The 16,948-nt window shown below is 52.3% G+C and overlaps 1 protein-coding gene across 3 annotated transcripts; it reads right to left on the bottom strand.

The window, feature by feature from the left end:
• Positions 1–290: 290 nt before the first annotated feature.
• On the bottom strand, positions 291–7,413 carry LOC118092047 (uncharacterized). Of its 3 annotated transcripts, none has more exons than XM_060280519.2 (2): positions 7,266–7,413; positions 291–4,561 (listed from the first exon to the last, which is right to left on the bottom strand). In XM_060280519.2, exons 1-2 carry the CDS (start codon positions 7,348–7,350, stop codon positions 3,657–3,659), a joined length of 990 nt encoding a protein of 329 aa, XP_060136502.1. In that variant the 5' UTR covers positions 7,351–7,413; the 3' UTR covers positions 291–3,656. The 3 variants fall into 3 exon arrangements, with proteins under 3 accessions (XP_060136502.1, XP_088510469.1, XP_088510470.1); XM_088654343.1 differs by lacking the exon at positions 7,266–7,413 and adding an exon at positions 7,128–7,255; XM_088654344.1 differs by lacking the exon at positions 7,266–7,413 and adding an exon at positions 6,316–6,494.
• Positions 7,414–16,948: the final 9,535 nt, after the last annotated feature.

Below are 16,948 nucleotides of genomic sequence, written 5' to 3'. Positions count from 1 at the left end.
GCCCGGTTCTGACTGGGGAGGGCGGGGTATAAATAAAATTTATTATTATTATTATTATTATTATTATTATTATTATTATTATTTCCTTCAGAATGGATAGGTTTGATCTTCTTGCAGTCCATGGGACTCCCAGGAGTCTCCTGCAGCACCATAATTCAAATATTCCTACTACCAATATTATGGCATGGATGTGGCCTCAGTTGGGAAAGACGACAACCAACCCCCAGCCGGTGAAGAGTCGGGGATCCTTCTGCTCATTTAAGAGAAATCACCACAGCAAGGAGCCGAAGGAAAGGCAAACTTAATTTTATTCAACCAAGAAAGAGGATCAAGCAGTTGGGGGAATAAGGTGCATCATCCAAGCACTAGAGTTTTGCATCAAGCGTCTTCCGTCGAGAGGCAGCTCTTGGCTCTCACTGGCGGGCCAGAACCACCCCAGGGGAGTCGATCCACGTTGCCTTGAGGGGCAGAGAGGTCTTGCTCTGCGCAAACCTCTGCTTTCCAGCCACCATTAATGCTGCGCACGACCCATCTAAGTGGTCGTCATCTGGGTGTCTGGAGAGGGCGCAGAAGGAGGGGGGGATATTTCCAGGGGACCCAGAAGGCAAAGCTGCAAAGGTTCAAAGTGGCATTTTTCTACAGAGGATGCTGAGGGGTCAGGGGGTAGGGTCTCTCTCTCTCTCTCTCTCTCTCTCTCTCTCTCTCTTACACACACACACACACACACACACACACACACCGGATTCAACATTTCTCTTAAAGTTTCAACCTGAGTGACTATCTCCCAGGACTGTCTTCACCCAGTAATTTTTTAGGGTTGGGGAGAAAAACCAGAAGCCAACTTCCACCCCTGCATTCTTCTCCAGACAGGACAACACTTTCAAAATTGACCTAGGTTAGAAATTGCTCATTTTCACAGCACATTAAAATGGGTCCTTCTTTTGCCAGGGAGCTTTTGCAAAACCACATTGCCCTGCCAGTTTTGAAAAGGCCACATCAACAAAATCAAAACAAAAAAACCACTTTTCAACGTTGCCGTTTGCCTATTAGAGAAAGAAGAGGCACCCCACAGATTGTTGTACGTGAATAACCAGTATAACCGCCAGGCGTTTCTCGTGATGGGACCATCTTGGGAGGCCGGTCACGTGAAATTCCCAAGCGTGTCTTTGCAGAGGGAAGGCGGCCTCCTTGCCCCATCCATCTTCTGAGCCAGCAAAGAAAACCTTCAGCAATGTGGTAACACTCCTGAGCTGTTTTGGACTACAACACCCATGGTGCTGTGCTGGCTGGGGGCTGATGGGAGTTGTAGTCCAAAAAAAAAACCTCAGAGGGCACCAGGTTGCTGAAGGCTGTGCTGAATGGAGACCCCTGACCACCCATAATGGATCACAAGATCCATTTGACAACCACCACCTTTTTTGCAGTTGTAGAAAAACAGCAAAAAAAGTGGTTTACTAAGGAGCTAGTGAGTTAATTTGGACACAAAATGTTCCCTGGTGGATATGTGGACAAGCTCACCTGTTTACCAGGACCCACCCCTGAAATAGGTTCTCATCTCACACATCAATTAGGGAACCCTTTTTAACCTGTTCTGGCCACCCAGCAAAGGACACTGATCAATACCATATCCATTCTGCATCAGGCACACATGGGAAACCCCTGAGGTCCCAACAGGTCCCAACACCAGGAAGGCCCTGCCCATCCCATCCTCATCCAATACTTCTCATTCAGCCAGACCAGGAATGTGCCCAATGGCTTGGCACAGCCATTGCCAACCTGGTGCCCTCCAGGTGTGTTGGGAGTACAAATCCCATCACCTACCTGTCGGCAGAGCCCACCACATTTGCAGGACACCAGGTCGCTGAAGTCTGGTGCAGCGCTTTGGAGCGAAACTTTGGATCGGGTAACATACCATGTGAAGATCTCCACAGAGGTACATAACACTTTCTTTTCTTTTCTTTCCGAATGCTGCTGCGGCGTGCAACTTCCACAAAGATCTCCGCCCATTGTGCGCACTTTGAAACAGGAGTGCTTAAAAACGCTTGAAACATACGTTAACATGTTGAAGGCTCAAGTTAAGCCTTGTGTAACAGAGAAACTGAAACCCCTGGACCGTAGCAGAAGCAGCGGAGTCCGTTCCAGGGAGGGAACGACAGAGCTCAGTAGCATGACCCTTTTGCAGCTGCTGGATACTAACCTGGTGAGGGGAGATCAGCTGCAGAAGCCCCCTCCCAACAGGGTTTAAGGATGAGAGACCCCCCCCCACACGCACACAACTCAAAAGCATGCAGCAGGTGTATTTCTCGATCAGATCTTCGGAGCTCACTTTTGCCAGCCTCGCACAACCCAGATGTCTTTGACTCCCCGCAACCCTAGCTGTGTGATGCTAGGATTGCGGGGGCTACATCTGGGCTGGCTGGGGCCGAGGAGAGGCCGAGAGCCCCAAAACATGTGGAGGACCCAGCCTCGGTGAAGGCCACTCTAGTGTTTTATGGGAGTTTCTCTCCCAGCTCAAAACCATCCCCAAAATTCTGGGCACCTAAGTGGTTTCAGAACATTCAACTTTTACAATCACTTCTTTTCCCCACATTAAGCTATCCAAAAAGGTCCTTCCATGGCCTAAACTCCCACATGGTCTTTTCCTTCTGTGGATCTGGAAATCAGGCTCTGGAACCCAGAATCTCAGAAGAGAATGTTGCCACAGCTCTTCAGAATTCCTCTCTCCTCCGAAGACGTTTTCCAGCAACAACCGGCAAACACATCATCTGCCCTCTTTTATGGGTTCTCTAGCAAATGTGTGGGTTCTCCGGTACATAGTGCAATCACTCCACCTTCCTCCAATGTGTCTAGCAAGATGCAGTTGTCAGCAGGAGATTCTCCCCTGAGCTGCAGGTTCAAATCCACAGGAAGACGACGCACGGCGGGCCAAAATCCTCCGCAATCAAATACAACCTTTGTGTACCCCAGTTCTGTTCCCCCGGCAACCCCCGAGTTTGTGTTGATTATCTTTGGCAACAATTTTGACACCCCGTCCCCGTCCCCCAAACCAGATGACTCTGCTGCAGGAGCAAAAGAACAGGGAAGGCTGTAGCTGGACATGCTGCGTGGATCTTAGGGGAGGGCAGGAATTAACCACCCAACGGGGTTTGGGGGAAAATAAACCTGGGAGTCCGTACTTGTAAAACGGGAAGCAGAACGTAAACGCTGGGAAATCCCAGAGCGGAGGTAACGGTGCGCTGGTGCAATGGCTCAGAACGGAAACTTAAAGAGGAGCACAACGTCGCTGCCCAAAACAGAAACCAAACGATGGCACGGCGTGAGAAAAATCCCACCTATGAAAGTTCAGGGCACACCCAAGCTTGAAATGCGGCTGATGTGTAGCAAATGGGCTTTTGCTTCAGAAAGGAGGGGTCCCCAAGGAATGTTTCAAGGCTGATGGGATGCCAAGTTCTTGGAGCGGTTATGGTCCATATTCCTGGCAGGGCAATCGCTGCTCTGCTAGGAGGCCCTCGATCTCCCCTTCCCAGACCTTATCCCCAAGTCCCTCCGCGCTCCCATTTCCCAGACAGGTGCTTCCGCTTCCAGGACCTTCCTCTTCTTCCTCCGACCCCCCCCCCCCCGCCCTGACGCGGCCCATTGGAGGGGCAGCCCCCCCCTCAGCCGAGCGCCTCCTGCCCCAGGTGGCTCCTCCGGTGCGCTGCCAGGTTCCCCTTCTGCACAAAGTTCTTCCCGCAGGTCAGGCACTGGAAGGGGGCGTCTCCCGCGTGGAGCCTCCGGCCGGGGCTCGCGGGGGCCTCCTTGGGGCGCCTCCGACCCTCCTCGCCCTGCAGCGGCGGCCTCTCGGCCTGGTGGCGGGTCCTGCGGTGTCCGGCCAGGCTGCTCCGGCGGCCAAAGGCCTCGCCGCACTCCTGGCAGGGGAAGGCCGCCCCGTTCTGGCGGGGCTTCTGCTGGTGCTTCACCCGCAGCGGCCTCTGCACATCGCCCTCCTCGCTCGGCACGCGGGGCCTCCCCCGGGTGTGCATCCGCGGCGGGGAGGGCGCCCCCGGCTTCTCCTGGGCAGGGGGGCCGCAGCTGCCTTTCTGGCGGTGGGCGAGGAGCAGCCGCTGTTCCCGGAAGGTCTTCCCGCAGACGGGGCAGGACGGGGACCCTTCTCCGCCGCCGCCGTGCACTCTCTGGTGGGTCAGGAGGTTTTGCTTGAGGCTGAAACGCTTGCCACAAACCCCACAGCCGAAGGGCTTCTCCCCAGTGTGGATCCTCTGGTGGATGATGAGGTTGTGCTTGAGGGTGAAGCCACGCCCGCACTCGGGGCACACAAAGGCCCGCTCGCCCGCGTGCTGCTGCTTCTGGTGGCGCAAGAGGCTCAGCGGGTGCGGGAAGCTCTCGCCACACGCTGCGCACTTGTGCTCTTCCTCCTCCACCTGGCTGTGGATGACCAGGGCGTTCTCGTCCCCGGAGCCCTCCTCCCAGGCGGGGAACGGGAAGGGGTTGTCACCCCCGGGTGGGGAAGCCTGGTGGCCCCGGACGGGCGGCTCCTTGTCTCCCTCCATGGGGCCCTCGCTTCCTGGAGGGGGAGGGAAGAGAGAGGGAAAGCACAAGGAAGTTATTTCATTTTACTTTTATATTTCATCTCGCTTTTAATCTGCACGCCACCTTTCTCTAGTGCAGTGCTACCTCGGTTCTCGAGCGCCTCCGTTGTCGTACGTTTTGGTTCTCAAATGCCAAAAATCCGGAAGTAAATTTTCAAATGTTTTTCGGAACCCAAACGTGCAACGTGGCTTCCACTGAGTGCAAGAAGCTTGGTTTTCAAGCGTTTCAGAAGCTTTTGGAATGGATTCCGTTCGAGAACCGAGGTACCGCTGTACTACACAAGGCGGTTCACAAGCTACAGAAACAGCCTTACAACAATCTGACCCAATACGAAAAATGTCATAATAAAAAACATAACTTTAAAATAAACAGCTTATGTCCAATAAAGTAATATTCAATAATCCATTAGAGTAGAATAGCACACAATAAACTTAAACACCAGCAAATAATATTTAAACAGAAATTCACTCTTAACGATTACAATAATTCCGAAGCTGTAATCAATAAAAACACCAGCAAGTCTCAGTGCATAAAATAACACAACACAAATCGAGAAGCAAAGACACACAAAATTGTGGGTTTTTTTAAAAAACATCCGTGATCTTCCCAGCTGCTTCTGCTGTCCCTAAAGTCATGGCCTGGAAAAGGCTCCCAGGGCTAGAGGGTGGGAGCAAAGAGGTGGAAAAAAACCATTGCCTGATGAAGAGCAGAAAGTCTCTCTCCCCTCACCATATGATATTTACTGATGTTTTAAAAGTATGAGAAAAGGTACCAGGAAAAGAACAACTATAATAATGCTGGCATCAAGGCAGTTATGAAACATGAGCACAACAGAATAGTTCCATAGAATGGTGGAGCTGGAAGGGGCACCTAAAGGGTCATCCAGCTCAACCCCCTGAAATGCAGGAATCCCAGCTGAAGATTCCCTGTCAGACAGCCAACTTCTGTTTCAAAAGCTCCAATGAATCATAGAATGGTAGATTCAGGCAGGTAGCCATGTTGGTCTGACGGTGTCGAAATAAATTTAAAAATCGTCCAGTATTCTTCTATTTTGGAGCTCCAGTCCAAAATTGCCAAAAGGGACCGGCAGCTGACAAAATCTCTCCAGGTGTGGTCAGGCGTCGAGACACACACAGGCCCACACCAGCCTGCATTTTCCCAGCTCACCAAAAACCTGGATTTGGGGGGCAAAGTAAACAGGATAATGTGAAACGCAGACGAGGCCACTTGCAGGATGTCTGGCTAGGACCTAGCCTCCGAACACACACACATTCCAAAAGACTCAGAGAGCTGCTGCCAGTCAGAGCAAGCAACACTGAGCCGGTGAGACCCACGTGGTCTGACTCAGCACAAGGCATCAGCTTCCTAAATCCCAGCAGCTGCACCTTCAAGGGACCCCCTGCCCCCACCCCACCCCCAGGCACCCAAGGCTTGGGTCAACGCTCCTTTTCCCCAGGCGGAAGGCAGACCTCGCAGGGAGGGCGCTGCAGGAAAAACTGCGCCAAAAGCCTGAGGGCTTTTGTTGAGCCAGCTCTGAATCAGACAGCGCCAAAGCTCCCTCCTTAAAAGAAATAATGATTTTACACACACACACACACACACACACACACACACACACACGGATCTGCCCAGACAAGACTCCTCAAGCTTTCACACAACCTGCCTTTCTCCCTCTTTCCCAAGGAGGGGGATAAGAGTGCGATGACGTCATCCAAATCACAGCCTCACCTTAACTCCGGGAGGGGGGGAGAAGAAACTGCAAGTCCCAGAATGCAACTGGGCAGCTCTACCTGTGCGGCTGGATTTGCAGGCAGGCCTCCGTGGGGCCTGCAGTCTTGGGGGCTTTTTTGTTTTGTTTTGTTTTTGCAAAGGCTGTGGAAGATTCCTGCCGGCCTTGAGCCTTCTCCAAGGCTTCAGGATCCCGCCGGAAAGAGCGGATCCTGCTTGCGAGTTGCAGATGCAATACCAAATATATATATATTTGTTTCTTGCACGGTGTGCATTTGGGCATACATATATATATGTATGTATGTATGCCCAAATGCACACCGTGCAAGAAACAAATCCGCCCCGCGGGTTCTGATTGATTGATTGATTGGCAAAATCAGGGGGGATTGGGGATCCCTCGCCGGCGCGTCCAACGCGGAGCAACAGGGCCAAGGTCACGCGGGGAGCCGGTGGCAGAGGCGCCCGCTGCCGTCCTCCGCGCGAGGCTGGAGACTGGGCGGAGGCCGGAGCGCCCGCGGGGCCGGATTGCAGCGAGCCGAGGGCCGCGGGGGGAAGGGGGAGGAAGCTTCGCCGGCCGGCCACGTGCGCCCGGAGAGGAGTCAGCCCGGGCCCGAAAGGAAGAAAGGGAGGAGGAGGAGGAGGGGAGGCAGGCTGGGAAGAGGAAGACTGGAGGGGGGGGGTCCTCTGCTTCTATCCAACACCCCCCCCCCCAATAAAAAAATAGCCTTGCTCCGGATCGCCTTCCCCACGCACGCTCCGTTCACACGGCAGCTGCGGGGGGGGCACCCCCTCCCACCCTAGCAGTGCCTCACCGTGCCCGGGCTGCTGCTGCTGCTGCTCCGCTTTGCACGAGGCACTGCAGGCAGGATCCGGCCCGCAGGGTTGGCGGAGGGGAGGGGAGGGCCGGCGCTGCCTCCCTTCCTCGCCTTTTATTTGCTGCAACAACGTACCTTTTGCAGCAGCGGCGGCGGCAGCTCCGCGCTCCTCCTCAGCTTCGCCCAGCAACGGCGCCGCGCGAGGTTTGTTGCAAGACATCCCAGGCAGGCAGGCAGGCAGGCAGGCAGGCAGGCAGGCAGGCAGCAACAGCAGCAGCAACCGCAACCGCAGCCTCGGGGAGGTTCCACTATCCACTTCCTGCAGCTGCAGGAGAAGCCGCGGCGACGGTGGCGGCTCCTGGCAAGAGCTCTCTGCCCTCCCCGCGCCGCTTTCCTCTGCTGCGCTGCGCCGAGAGGAGCGCGCCGAGATGCCTGACCTCGCCGAGCCAATATAGCTCAGTGGGGGCCACACTGACCGGCAGCAGCAGCAGCGGCTCGCCAAGGGTTGGGCTGTTAGCTCTGCCCAGCCAGTCCTCTAAATATTCTAGTCTTCATGATCCCGAATAAAGGGCTGAGCTATTAACGTAGGGAAAAGGCTTTGCATCAAGTCAGACCACTGACCTATCCGATCAGGAGATGCTGAGGTTTGAACCTTCTGCTTGCAAGGCTCTACAACTGAGTGACGGCCCAATAGCGCGCCCCCCCCCCGGAACTGGGGGTGTCCTCAATGCCACACACAAGACCACAGGATTGTAGCGTTGGGAGGGGCACTCCAGAGGTCTATCCCCCACCCACCCACCCTGCCCCAGTGACCTATTAAGATTTTGTAGGATAAAGCAATCTGCGAGCCAGAAGCAGGCAATCGAGAGCGAGGCAGTGTGGAGTAAGGGTTAGAGTGTCGGGCTAGGATGTGGCAGAGACCAGGGTTCAAATCCCCAGCTGGCCATGAAGCTCACTGGGTGGCCTTGGGTTACGGCCGCTGCCTCTCCAATGAAACGTGTGTTTGGTTTAAGGCTTTTGATCCCAGCAGAGACCTTCCTGTGTGTGACTAGGCAGAGAGTTTTGTCCTTGACAAGGGGGAGCAGGAGCAGATTTGGCACACCGCCCCCCTCCCTGCCATCTGCAGGCCCTGCCACGGTATGGTGCTGATCCGGAGCCTTGGCTCTTGGGCAAGTGGCCTTGGCAAGTTGGAGAAGGCCTGGGCCGCCTCTCTCAGGGTGATGCAAGAAGCAGAGGAGAAATCTTCCCAGCAGCATTTCGCCAATCAGCCTCGCTCCTTCTCCAGACAGACAAAATAAAGTCTTTGTCTGTCTGTTCATTGCATTTATTTCCCACTGTTCCCTCCCTGGAGCTTGGAGTTGCTTATCTGCTCCCCCCTCCTCCTCCTTTAATTCCCACGAAGACACGCTGAGGCCGGTGGTGGGGCTGAGAGAAGGGCAGAGACTGCCCCCCCCCAAGGTCACCACTGAGTGGCTGGGTGGCCATCTGTCATGGGTGCTTTAGCTGAGATTCCTGCATTGCAGGGGGCTGGACTAGATGACCCCTGGGATCCCTTCCAAGTCTAGAATTCTTTGATTTGCAGGAGGGGGGATTAGGCTGAATGGGGTGTTAGGGGAGGGGTCATACCTCTGGGTCATGCTCCTTCTGGGATAGTTTGTTCCCCTTTGGTCCCTAAGCTTCACTCCCACCTGTGGTTCCCAAATGCTGCCGGCATGAGACAGCGGCCACATCACGGGAAGGGCTTCAACTGGCCAGCTAGACCAGGTGAGGGGAGCCAATGACTCTCAAACCCTCAGTGAGTTGGGGGCTTTCCCTGTGTGCGAAGACAGACTCCGGCGGATGGCGTGTGCGAGACCAAGAGTGGGTTCAACATTCAAGCAGGCGGTTTCTGCACTTGTTGTAGAGGGAAGGGAGCCCAACTAGGAGAAGGAGAAACCTCTGTTGCCTTGTGGGACATCTCTGGAAGAAGAAAGGGCTCAGGAATAAACCCTACACAATTCCAGAGTGGAGTCCCTAAGACGGTTGCATGGTGCCTTGTACGCCTCCTGGGGCCAAACATCTTGCTCTGTTTTCCTTTGGACCCCATCAGCGAGGCTGAGAGGGGGGAGCCCAGGACCTCCAGGCACACTGCCCAGGCTTGCACCCCTGAGAGGTCACCTCCAGGCTGCTAATGCAGCAATCTGACTTCACCCCTGAAGGCGCGCTCCATTGACAACAGACAACATACAAATGCCAAATGCTTCCCCTTCTAATTCCTGCAACCAGCATGGATCCAATTGCTGAGATAGCCAGGCCAGCCTGCTGATGGCCTGCTAAGTAGGAGCCCTTAAGGAAACAAAGGTTATGCTTAAAATTCTACAAGGCAGGCTTAGGCAGTATGTGGACCGAGAACTCCCAGAAGTGCAAGCTGGATTTCGAAAGGGCAGAGGAACCAGAGACCAAATAGCAAACATGCGCTGGATTATGGAGAAAGCTAGAGAGTTCCAGAAAAACGTCTACTTCTGCTTCATTGACTATGCAAAAGCCTTTGACTGTGTCGACCACAGCAAACTATGGCAAGTTCTCTGTCTCCTGAGAAATCTCTATGTGGGACAAGAAGCTACAGTTAGAACTGGATATGGAACAACTGATTGGTTCAAAATTGGGAAAGGATTACGACAAGGTTGTATATTGTCTCCCTGCTTATTTAACTTATATGCAGAATTCATCATGCGAAAGGCTGGACTAGATGAATCCCAAGCAGGAATTAAGATTGCCGGAAGAAATATCAACAACTTCAGATATGCAGATGACACAACCTTGATGGCAGAAAGTGAGGAGGAATTAAAGAACCTTTTAATGAGGGTGAAAGAGGAGAGCGCAAAATATGGTCTGAAGCTGAACATCAAAAAAACCAAGATCATGGCCACTGGTCCCATCACCTCCTGGCAAATAGAAGGGGAAGAAATGGAGGCAGTGAGAGATTTTACTTTCTTGGGCTCCTTGATCACTGCAGATGGTGACAGCAGTCACGAAATTAAAAGACGCCTGCTTCTTGGGAGAAAAGCAATGACAAACCTAGACAGCATCTTAAAAAGCAGAGACATCACCTTGCCGACAAAGGTCCGTATAGTTAAAGCTATGGTTTTTCCAGTAGTGATGTATGGAAGTGAGAGCTGGACCATAAAGAAGGCTGATCGCCGAAGAATTGATGCTTTTGAATTATGGTGCTGGAGGAGACTCTTGAGAGTCCCATGGACTGCTAGAAGATCAAACCTATCAATTCTTAAGGAAATCAGCCCGGAGTGCTCCCTGGAAGGACAGATCGTGAAGCTGAGGCTCCAATACTTTGGCCACCTCATGAGAAGAGAAGAATCCTTGGAAAAGACCCTGATGTTGGGAAAGATTGAGGGCACTAGGAGAAGGGGACGACAGAGGACAAGATGGTTGGACAGTGTTCTCGAAGCTACGAACATGAGTTTGACCAAACTACGGGAGGCAGTGGAAGACAGGAGTGCCTGGCGTGCTATGGTCCATGGGGTCACGAAGAGTCGGACACAACTAAACGACTAAACAACAACAACAACAAGGAAACAAAGGGTGTAGCTCTGTGCCAGAGGGCAAACAGATGGGCTCCCTTCCTGGTTAGTTAGAAAGACAAAAGGGAAGAGTTGAGAGTTGAACGGTGAGCTAGAAGCTGGAGGCAAAAGCTGCAGGCCGGAAAGGCAGAGAAAAAGCCATGCTTGATTTCTGCTTGGATCCAAGGCTTTGGCCATGGGAGAAGCAAGGCCTTCTTGGGGTGTTAATGCTGTCATAGAATCATAGAATCGTAGAGTCGGAAGAGACCACAAGGGCCATCCAGTCCAACCCCCTGCCAAGCAGGAAACACCACCAAAGCATTCTTGACATATGCCTGTCAAGCCTCTGCTTAAAGACCTCCAAAGAAGGAGACTCCACCACACTCCTTGGTAGCAAATTCCACTGCCGAACATCTCTTACTGTAAGGAAGTTCTTTCTAATGTTTAGGTGGAATCTTCTTTCTTGTAGTTTGAATCCATTGCTCCGTGTCCGCTTCTCTGGAGCAGCAGAAAACAACCTTTCTCCCTCCTCTATATGACATCCTTTTATATATTTGAACATGGCTATCATATCACCCCTTAACCTTCTCTTCGCCGGGCTAAACATACCCAGGTCCCTAAGCCGTTCCTCATAAGGCATCGTTTCCAGGCCCTTGACCATTTTGGTTGCCCTCTTCTGGACACGTTCCAGCTTGTCAGTATCCTTCTTGAACTGTGGTGCCCAGAACTGGACACAGTACTTCAGGTGAGGTCTGACCAGAGCAGAATACAGTGGTACTATTACTTCCCTTGATCTAGACGCTATACTATTGATGCAGCCCATAATTGCATTGGCTTTTTTAGCTGCTGCATCACACTGCTGACTCATGTCAAGTTTGTGGTCTACCAAGACTCCTAGATCCTTTCCACATGTAGTGCTCTCAAGCCAGGTGTCACCCATCCTGTATTTGTGCCTTTCATTTTTTTTTTTGCCCAAGTGTAGTACTTTACATTTCTCCCTGTTAAAATTCATCTAGTTTGCTTTGGCCCAGTTGTCTGATCTGTTGAGGTCATTTTGAAGTGTGATCCTGTCCTCTGGGGTATTAGCCACCCCTCCCAATTTGGTGTCATCTGCAAACTTGCTCAGGATGCCCTCAAGCCCATCATCCAAGTCATTGATAAAGATGTTGAATAAGACTGGGCCCAAGACAGAACCCTGTGGCACCCCACTAGTCACTACTCTCCAGGATGAAGAGGAGCCATTGATGAGCACCCTTTGGGTTCGCTCAGTCAGCCAGTTACAAATCCACTGAATGGTAGCATTGTCTAGCCCGCATTTTACCAGCTTCTTTACAAGAATATACCGTGTTTCTCATATTATAAGACACGTCTTATATTTATTTTTTCCTCAAAAAAACACACTATGGCTTATTTTCAAGGGATGTCTTATTTTTTTCCTCCTCCTCCTGCCATGGCCGGCATTGCTGCTGTGCCTATCACTATGTCTTATTTTCGGGGTATGGCTTATATTCCTTGAATGCTTAAAAATCCTGCTATGGCTTATTTTATGGGTATGTTTTAAAATATGAGAAACAGGGTAATGGGGCACCTTGCTGTGAACCCCTTCATCGTAAGCTCAGCTTGTGTGTATATGTATACTATAGATCTTGGGAACACCACAGTCTCCCCTATCCCTCATTCCCAAAAGGAAACAAAACCCCCGGCGGAGCGCTGGGAACCCCTTGGAATCTTGCACCATTCAGAGATTGGTGTGTAAGGAGAGCCTGCAGGATCAAGCTCCACCATCCTGTTCTCACAGTGGCCAACCCGCGAACAGAATTCGAGCACAAGAGCAACACTCTCCCCTTCCAGTGGTTTCCAGCAACTGAGATTCAGAAGCATTGCTGCCTTCGACCATGGAAGCAGGATAGAGAGCCATCGTAGCTAGTAGCCATCAACAGCCCTCTCCTCCTCCATGAATTTGCCTAATCCTGTGGGAGGGAGTTCCGCAGTTTATCTATGCACCAGCCTCACTGGGCTTCATGCGTTGGTCCAAGCCCTTTTCCGCACTGCTCAGGTTGGCAGCCAACGCTGCACTGATGTGAGTTCCCAAGAGACCGGCTGCCGATATTTCGCAAGGTTTTCTTAATCCCCCACTAATTGGGATTCTCAGGGAGGCAGCGTTTGCCAACCTGTTGCCCTTCAGCAGTTTTGGGATACGGTTCCCGAACGCCCCAGCCGTGGGAAAGAGGAAGGCAAAGGAAGCGTTGCCTGAGCCTGCCCGGCCTTGTGGCAACTGGAGATCTGGGCTAGAAACACTTTTGCGGGCGAAAATAAAAGGTGGAGATTAAAAATGTGCAGGAAAGGGCAAGCCAAAGGATTAAGGCGCAACTCCCCAATGAAGAAAGGCTGGAACATTTGGGGAGTTTTTAAAATGAGGCACCCAGTGGAGAAAGCGAGAAAAGGTTTCTCTCCCTTTCTCCATAGCTGCCAAGTTCTCCCTTTTTTTAAGGGAAATCCCCTTATGCTGAATAGGCTTCCTCATGAGAAAAGGGAAAACTTGGCAGCTATGCCTTTCTCATTGCACTAGAATGAGAATGACATCCAGTGGAGCTGAATGGAAGATTCTGGAGAGGATAAAATAATAATAATAATAATAATAATAATAATAATAATAATAATAATAATAATAATAATTTACAATTCCCAACTTTCCCGACCACTGGTCCTGTTAGCTAGGGATCATGGGAGATGTAGGCCAAAACATCTGGAGGGCCGCAGTTTGGGGATGCCTGATTAAAAGCTTCCCTAAACAGAATTGCAGTTGGAAGGGACCCCTATGGTCATCTAGACCACCCCCTGCACTGCAGAAATAAAACGACTTCTTTTGTTGCAGCAGACCGATAAAGATCCACAGCTTGGCCTTGCTTCCTGGGGAGCCTCCTTTTGTACCTCTGACCACGATTGGACTTCAAGGGGCCTACCCAGGGTCGAAGCTGAGATCTGCCGATGCTCCTTCACTCAGCCACAGCCCTGCTCCTAAAGTCACCCTAGGTCAGGAGGGAGCCGGCAGGGTCTTCCCTGGCACCCATTGCCTGTGCCCCTGCAGTGAGGCTCACTCCCACACAGAGAAACAGTGCTGTCCCAGGATCTTACCCTCCAGCACATAAAGAACATGAGACTTGACCCCGATAGCTTTGTTGGTTGGAGCGCGGCGGTGCTGATAAGGCCAAGGTTGCAGGTCCAGTCCCCTAATGGGGCAGCTGCATATTCCTGCCTTGCAGCGGGTTGGACTAGATGACCCTGGGGGTCCCTTCCAACCCTACGATTCTAAGAAGAACCTCTTGGATCAGTGGCCCAACTAGTCCAGCATCCTCTTCTCACAGTGGCAGACCAGATGCTCATTCTGAGAAATCTGTAAACAGGATGTGAGCACCAGAGCATCTCTCCCCACCTGGGGCTTCCAGAAACTGGTATCCAGAAGCGTTTGCTGCCTCCGTGTGTGGAGGGCCCAGCAGAGCCGTCCTTCTGGCCTGGTTACTACCTGGAGGGCTATTTGTCCACCTCCAGGACTCCCTCCCATGCTGGGAATCCCACATAGCAAAGAGGAAACCCACCTGTGACTTCCTGTTCCACCTGAGGATCTGACGCCCCACCAGGTGATGCCTCCTGCTGCTCACCTTCCTCCATTTCGTGGGGCCTGGATCCCTCATCCGCTGGGACCCAGGGACTGCAGCAACAGCTCTCAGGCAGAGCCAGCTTGCTGCTTGCAAACCGATTTACGCTCAGAATTTGTAACTTGCCTTCCAGGCCAGAGCAAACGCCCAGGGCTCTTCGCACAGATTTATAAAGCTGCTGCAAATGCAGGACTTATTAAAATATGCAATGGATGCCATCCATTGGCATAGGCAATGCGGGTTTTGAAAGACTGTGTTTGTCCTGCCTTGACATTTTTTATATATACAGTGGTACCTCTACTTACGAATTTAATGTGTTCTGAACGCACATTCGTAAGTCGAAAAAAATTGTAAGTCGAAGCAACCCTATCTAAAAATTCATAAGCAGAAAAAATCCTATCTAAACAGCATCCAAGATGGCGGACAGAGCTCTGTTCGTAAGTAGAAACATTTGTAAGTCGAGTCATTCGTAAGTAGAGGTACCACTGTATATAAAAAACCTCTTTTTGTCTTACATGGGCATAGGCAAACTCGGCCCTCCAGCTGTTTTGGGACTACAACTCCCATCATCCCTAGTGGTCAGGGATGATGGGAATTGTAGTCCAAAAAAACAGCTGGAGACCCACCTTTGGGAAACCCCGATCGAGTCTTATTTACGTGGATCCTAAATGGCAGTCCTACCTCTGGCCTCCCCAGCTGCTCTCTGGCGTCAGCGGGCAGAAGATGCCCCACCCTTACAGATCTGGTCCAGATCATGGCCAGGCGCCATTAATAGAGAAGACGGGAGAATGGGGCATGCCTGGCAGCAGCCCCAATACCATGCCTGCAGGCCTGCCTTTGGACCTGCCATTTTGTGGGGAGAATAGTCTGTAAAGGCTTCGGCCTAGTATGTAAACGGCAGCCGAGGTGCTGTTGAGAGGAAAAGTTCTATAGGTGTAGTACCAGTGTAGTCACCGCTAGAGGGCGATGGTTTGCAACCTGGTTTTTCCCCAGCATGCACCTTTGGCTGAGTGGTGCGTTCTGGAACAGGGTTTTTTTGGGTTTCACCTGGCGGAGGTGTGGCATCTGTCTTTGAAAACTTTCTAAGGTCCTTCAGACATTCGCATGGGACGTTGTGTCCGAATTTGAACACAATCGGTCAAGCGATTATCTGACTGGGTTTCCCCTGCCACTCTGGGCAGCTCCCAACAGAATATTATTATTATTATTATTAACTAGTGGTTTTCAGCCCGTTTAATAACGGGCGCTAGAACATCCTGGGGTTCAGAGAAGCGCTTGTGCAGCGCTTCTCCGAACCCTGGGACCCGTCCTTGCTGTCGGCGGCAGGGGGACAGGAACGGAGGAGGAGAAAGCGCTGCCTTCTCCTCCGTTCCTCTCCCGCAGCCGCCGACAGGAAGCAGACATCCCAGGGTTAGGAGAAGCGCTTGTGCAGCGCTTCTCCGAACCCTGGGACCCGTCCTTGCTGTCGGCGGCAGGGGGACAGGAACGGAGGAGGAGAAAGCGCTGCCTTCTCCTCCGTTCCTCTCCCGCAGCCGCCGACAGGAAGCAGACATCCCAGGGTTAGGAGAAGCGCTTGTGCAGCGCTTCTCCGAACCCTGGGACCCGTCCTTGCTGTCGGCGGCAGGGGGACAGGAAAAGAGGAGGAGAAAGCGCTGCTTTCTCCTCATCCGTTCCTCTCTCGCAGCCGCCGACAGGAAGCAGACGTCTCTGCCGCTTTCCCGGTGTCTCCAGCCCGAGTCCTGGCGCCGCTGCCTGGCCCGAAGGAGCCTCCGCCGGGGCGAAGGCAAGCGAGGCGCTGAGTTGCGGCTCTCTTTCCCCGGCGCCGCTTCCTGCCTTTGCCCCCGGCCCGAGAGGCGGCAGTTCCTGGCGGCTGCTTGCCGTCATGTCCCACCAGACCGGCATCCAAGGTACTGAGCCCCTTGGTCTGCTGGTCGTAGGGGGGGGGAAGGGGGCTAAAGCAGCCTCCTCCTCCTCCTCGCTCTTTAGCGCAAGCACACTGAGGCGCTTGTCCGGCCGGGAGCGGCAGTTGGCAGAGGGGGGGGGAGAGCGTGTGTGCGTGTGTGTACGTCGTCTCTGCTGTCCAATCCCTGTGTCCCTGGGGCCCATGCGCAGTACCCCAGGGACACACGGGACAACTGGACGCAGGGACATCTTGGAGATTATTATATAGGATAATAATAATAATAATAATAAATTATTAATTGTTATATTATAAATTATAATATAATAATTATAACTCATAATATACTGTATTAATAATTATAAATTATTAATTTATTATTATTAATAAAGTGATAAATCATCAAACATTAACATCTTCCATAAACCCTAAACAGGGCTGCCTTCAGATGTTTAAAATGTGCTGCACATTCCCTGCTCCCCAAAGCCTTGGGGCCTCCAGTCGCCGCTGAACTACAACTCCCAACAGCCTTGGCAAGCAGAAGGGGCGGAATCATGGAATTGCAGAGTTGGAAGGGGCACCCAAGGGGCATCTAGTCCAACCCTCTGCAACACAGCATCGCTGCTAAACGATGACGGGAGGTGTAATGTGGCACACCCGCAAACAGCGGGGAAGCAAGATCACCTCCGCCCTATGCTCAGGTTG

The sequence above is a fragment of the Zootoca vivipara genome, chromosome 11 (genome assembly GCF_965207765.1).
Source record: "Zootoca vivipara chromosome 11, rZooViv2.hap1.1, whole genome shotgun sequence".
Taxonomy (NCBI): domain Eukaryota; kingdom Metazoa; phylum Chordata; class Lepidosauria; order Squamata; family Lacertidae; genus Zootoca; species Zootoca vivipara.
This window is presented reverse-complemented; position numbering and strand designations above follow the sequence as displayed.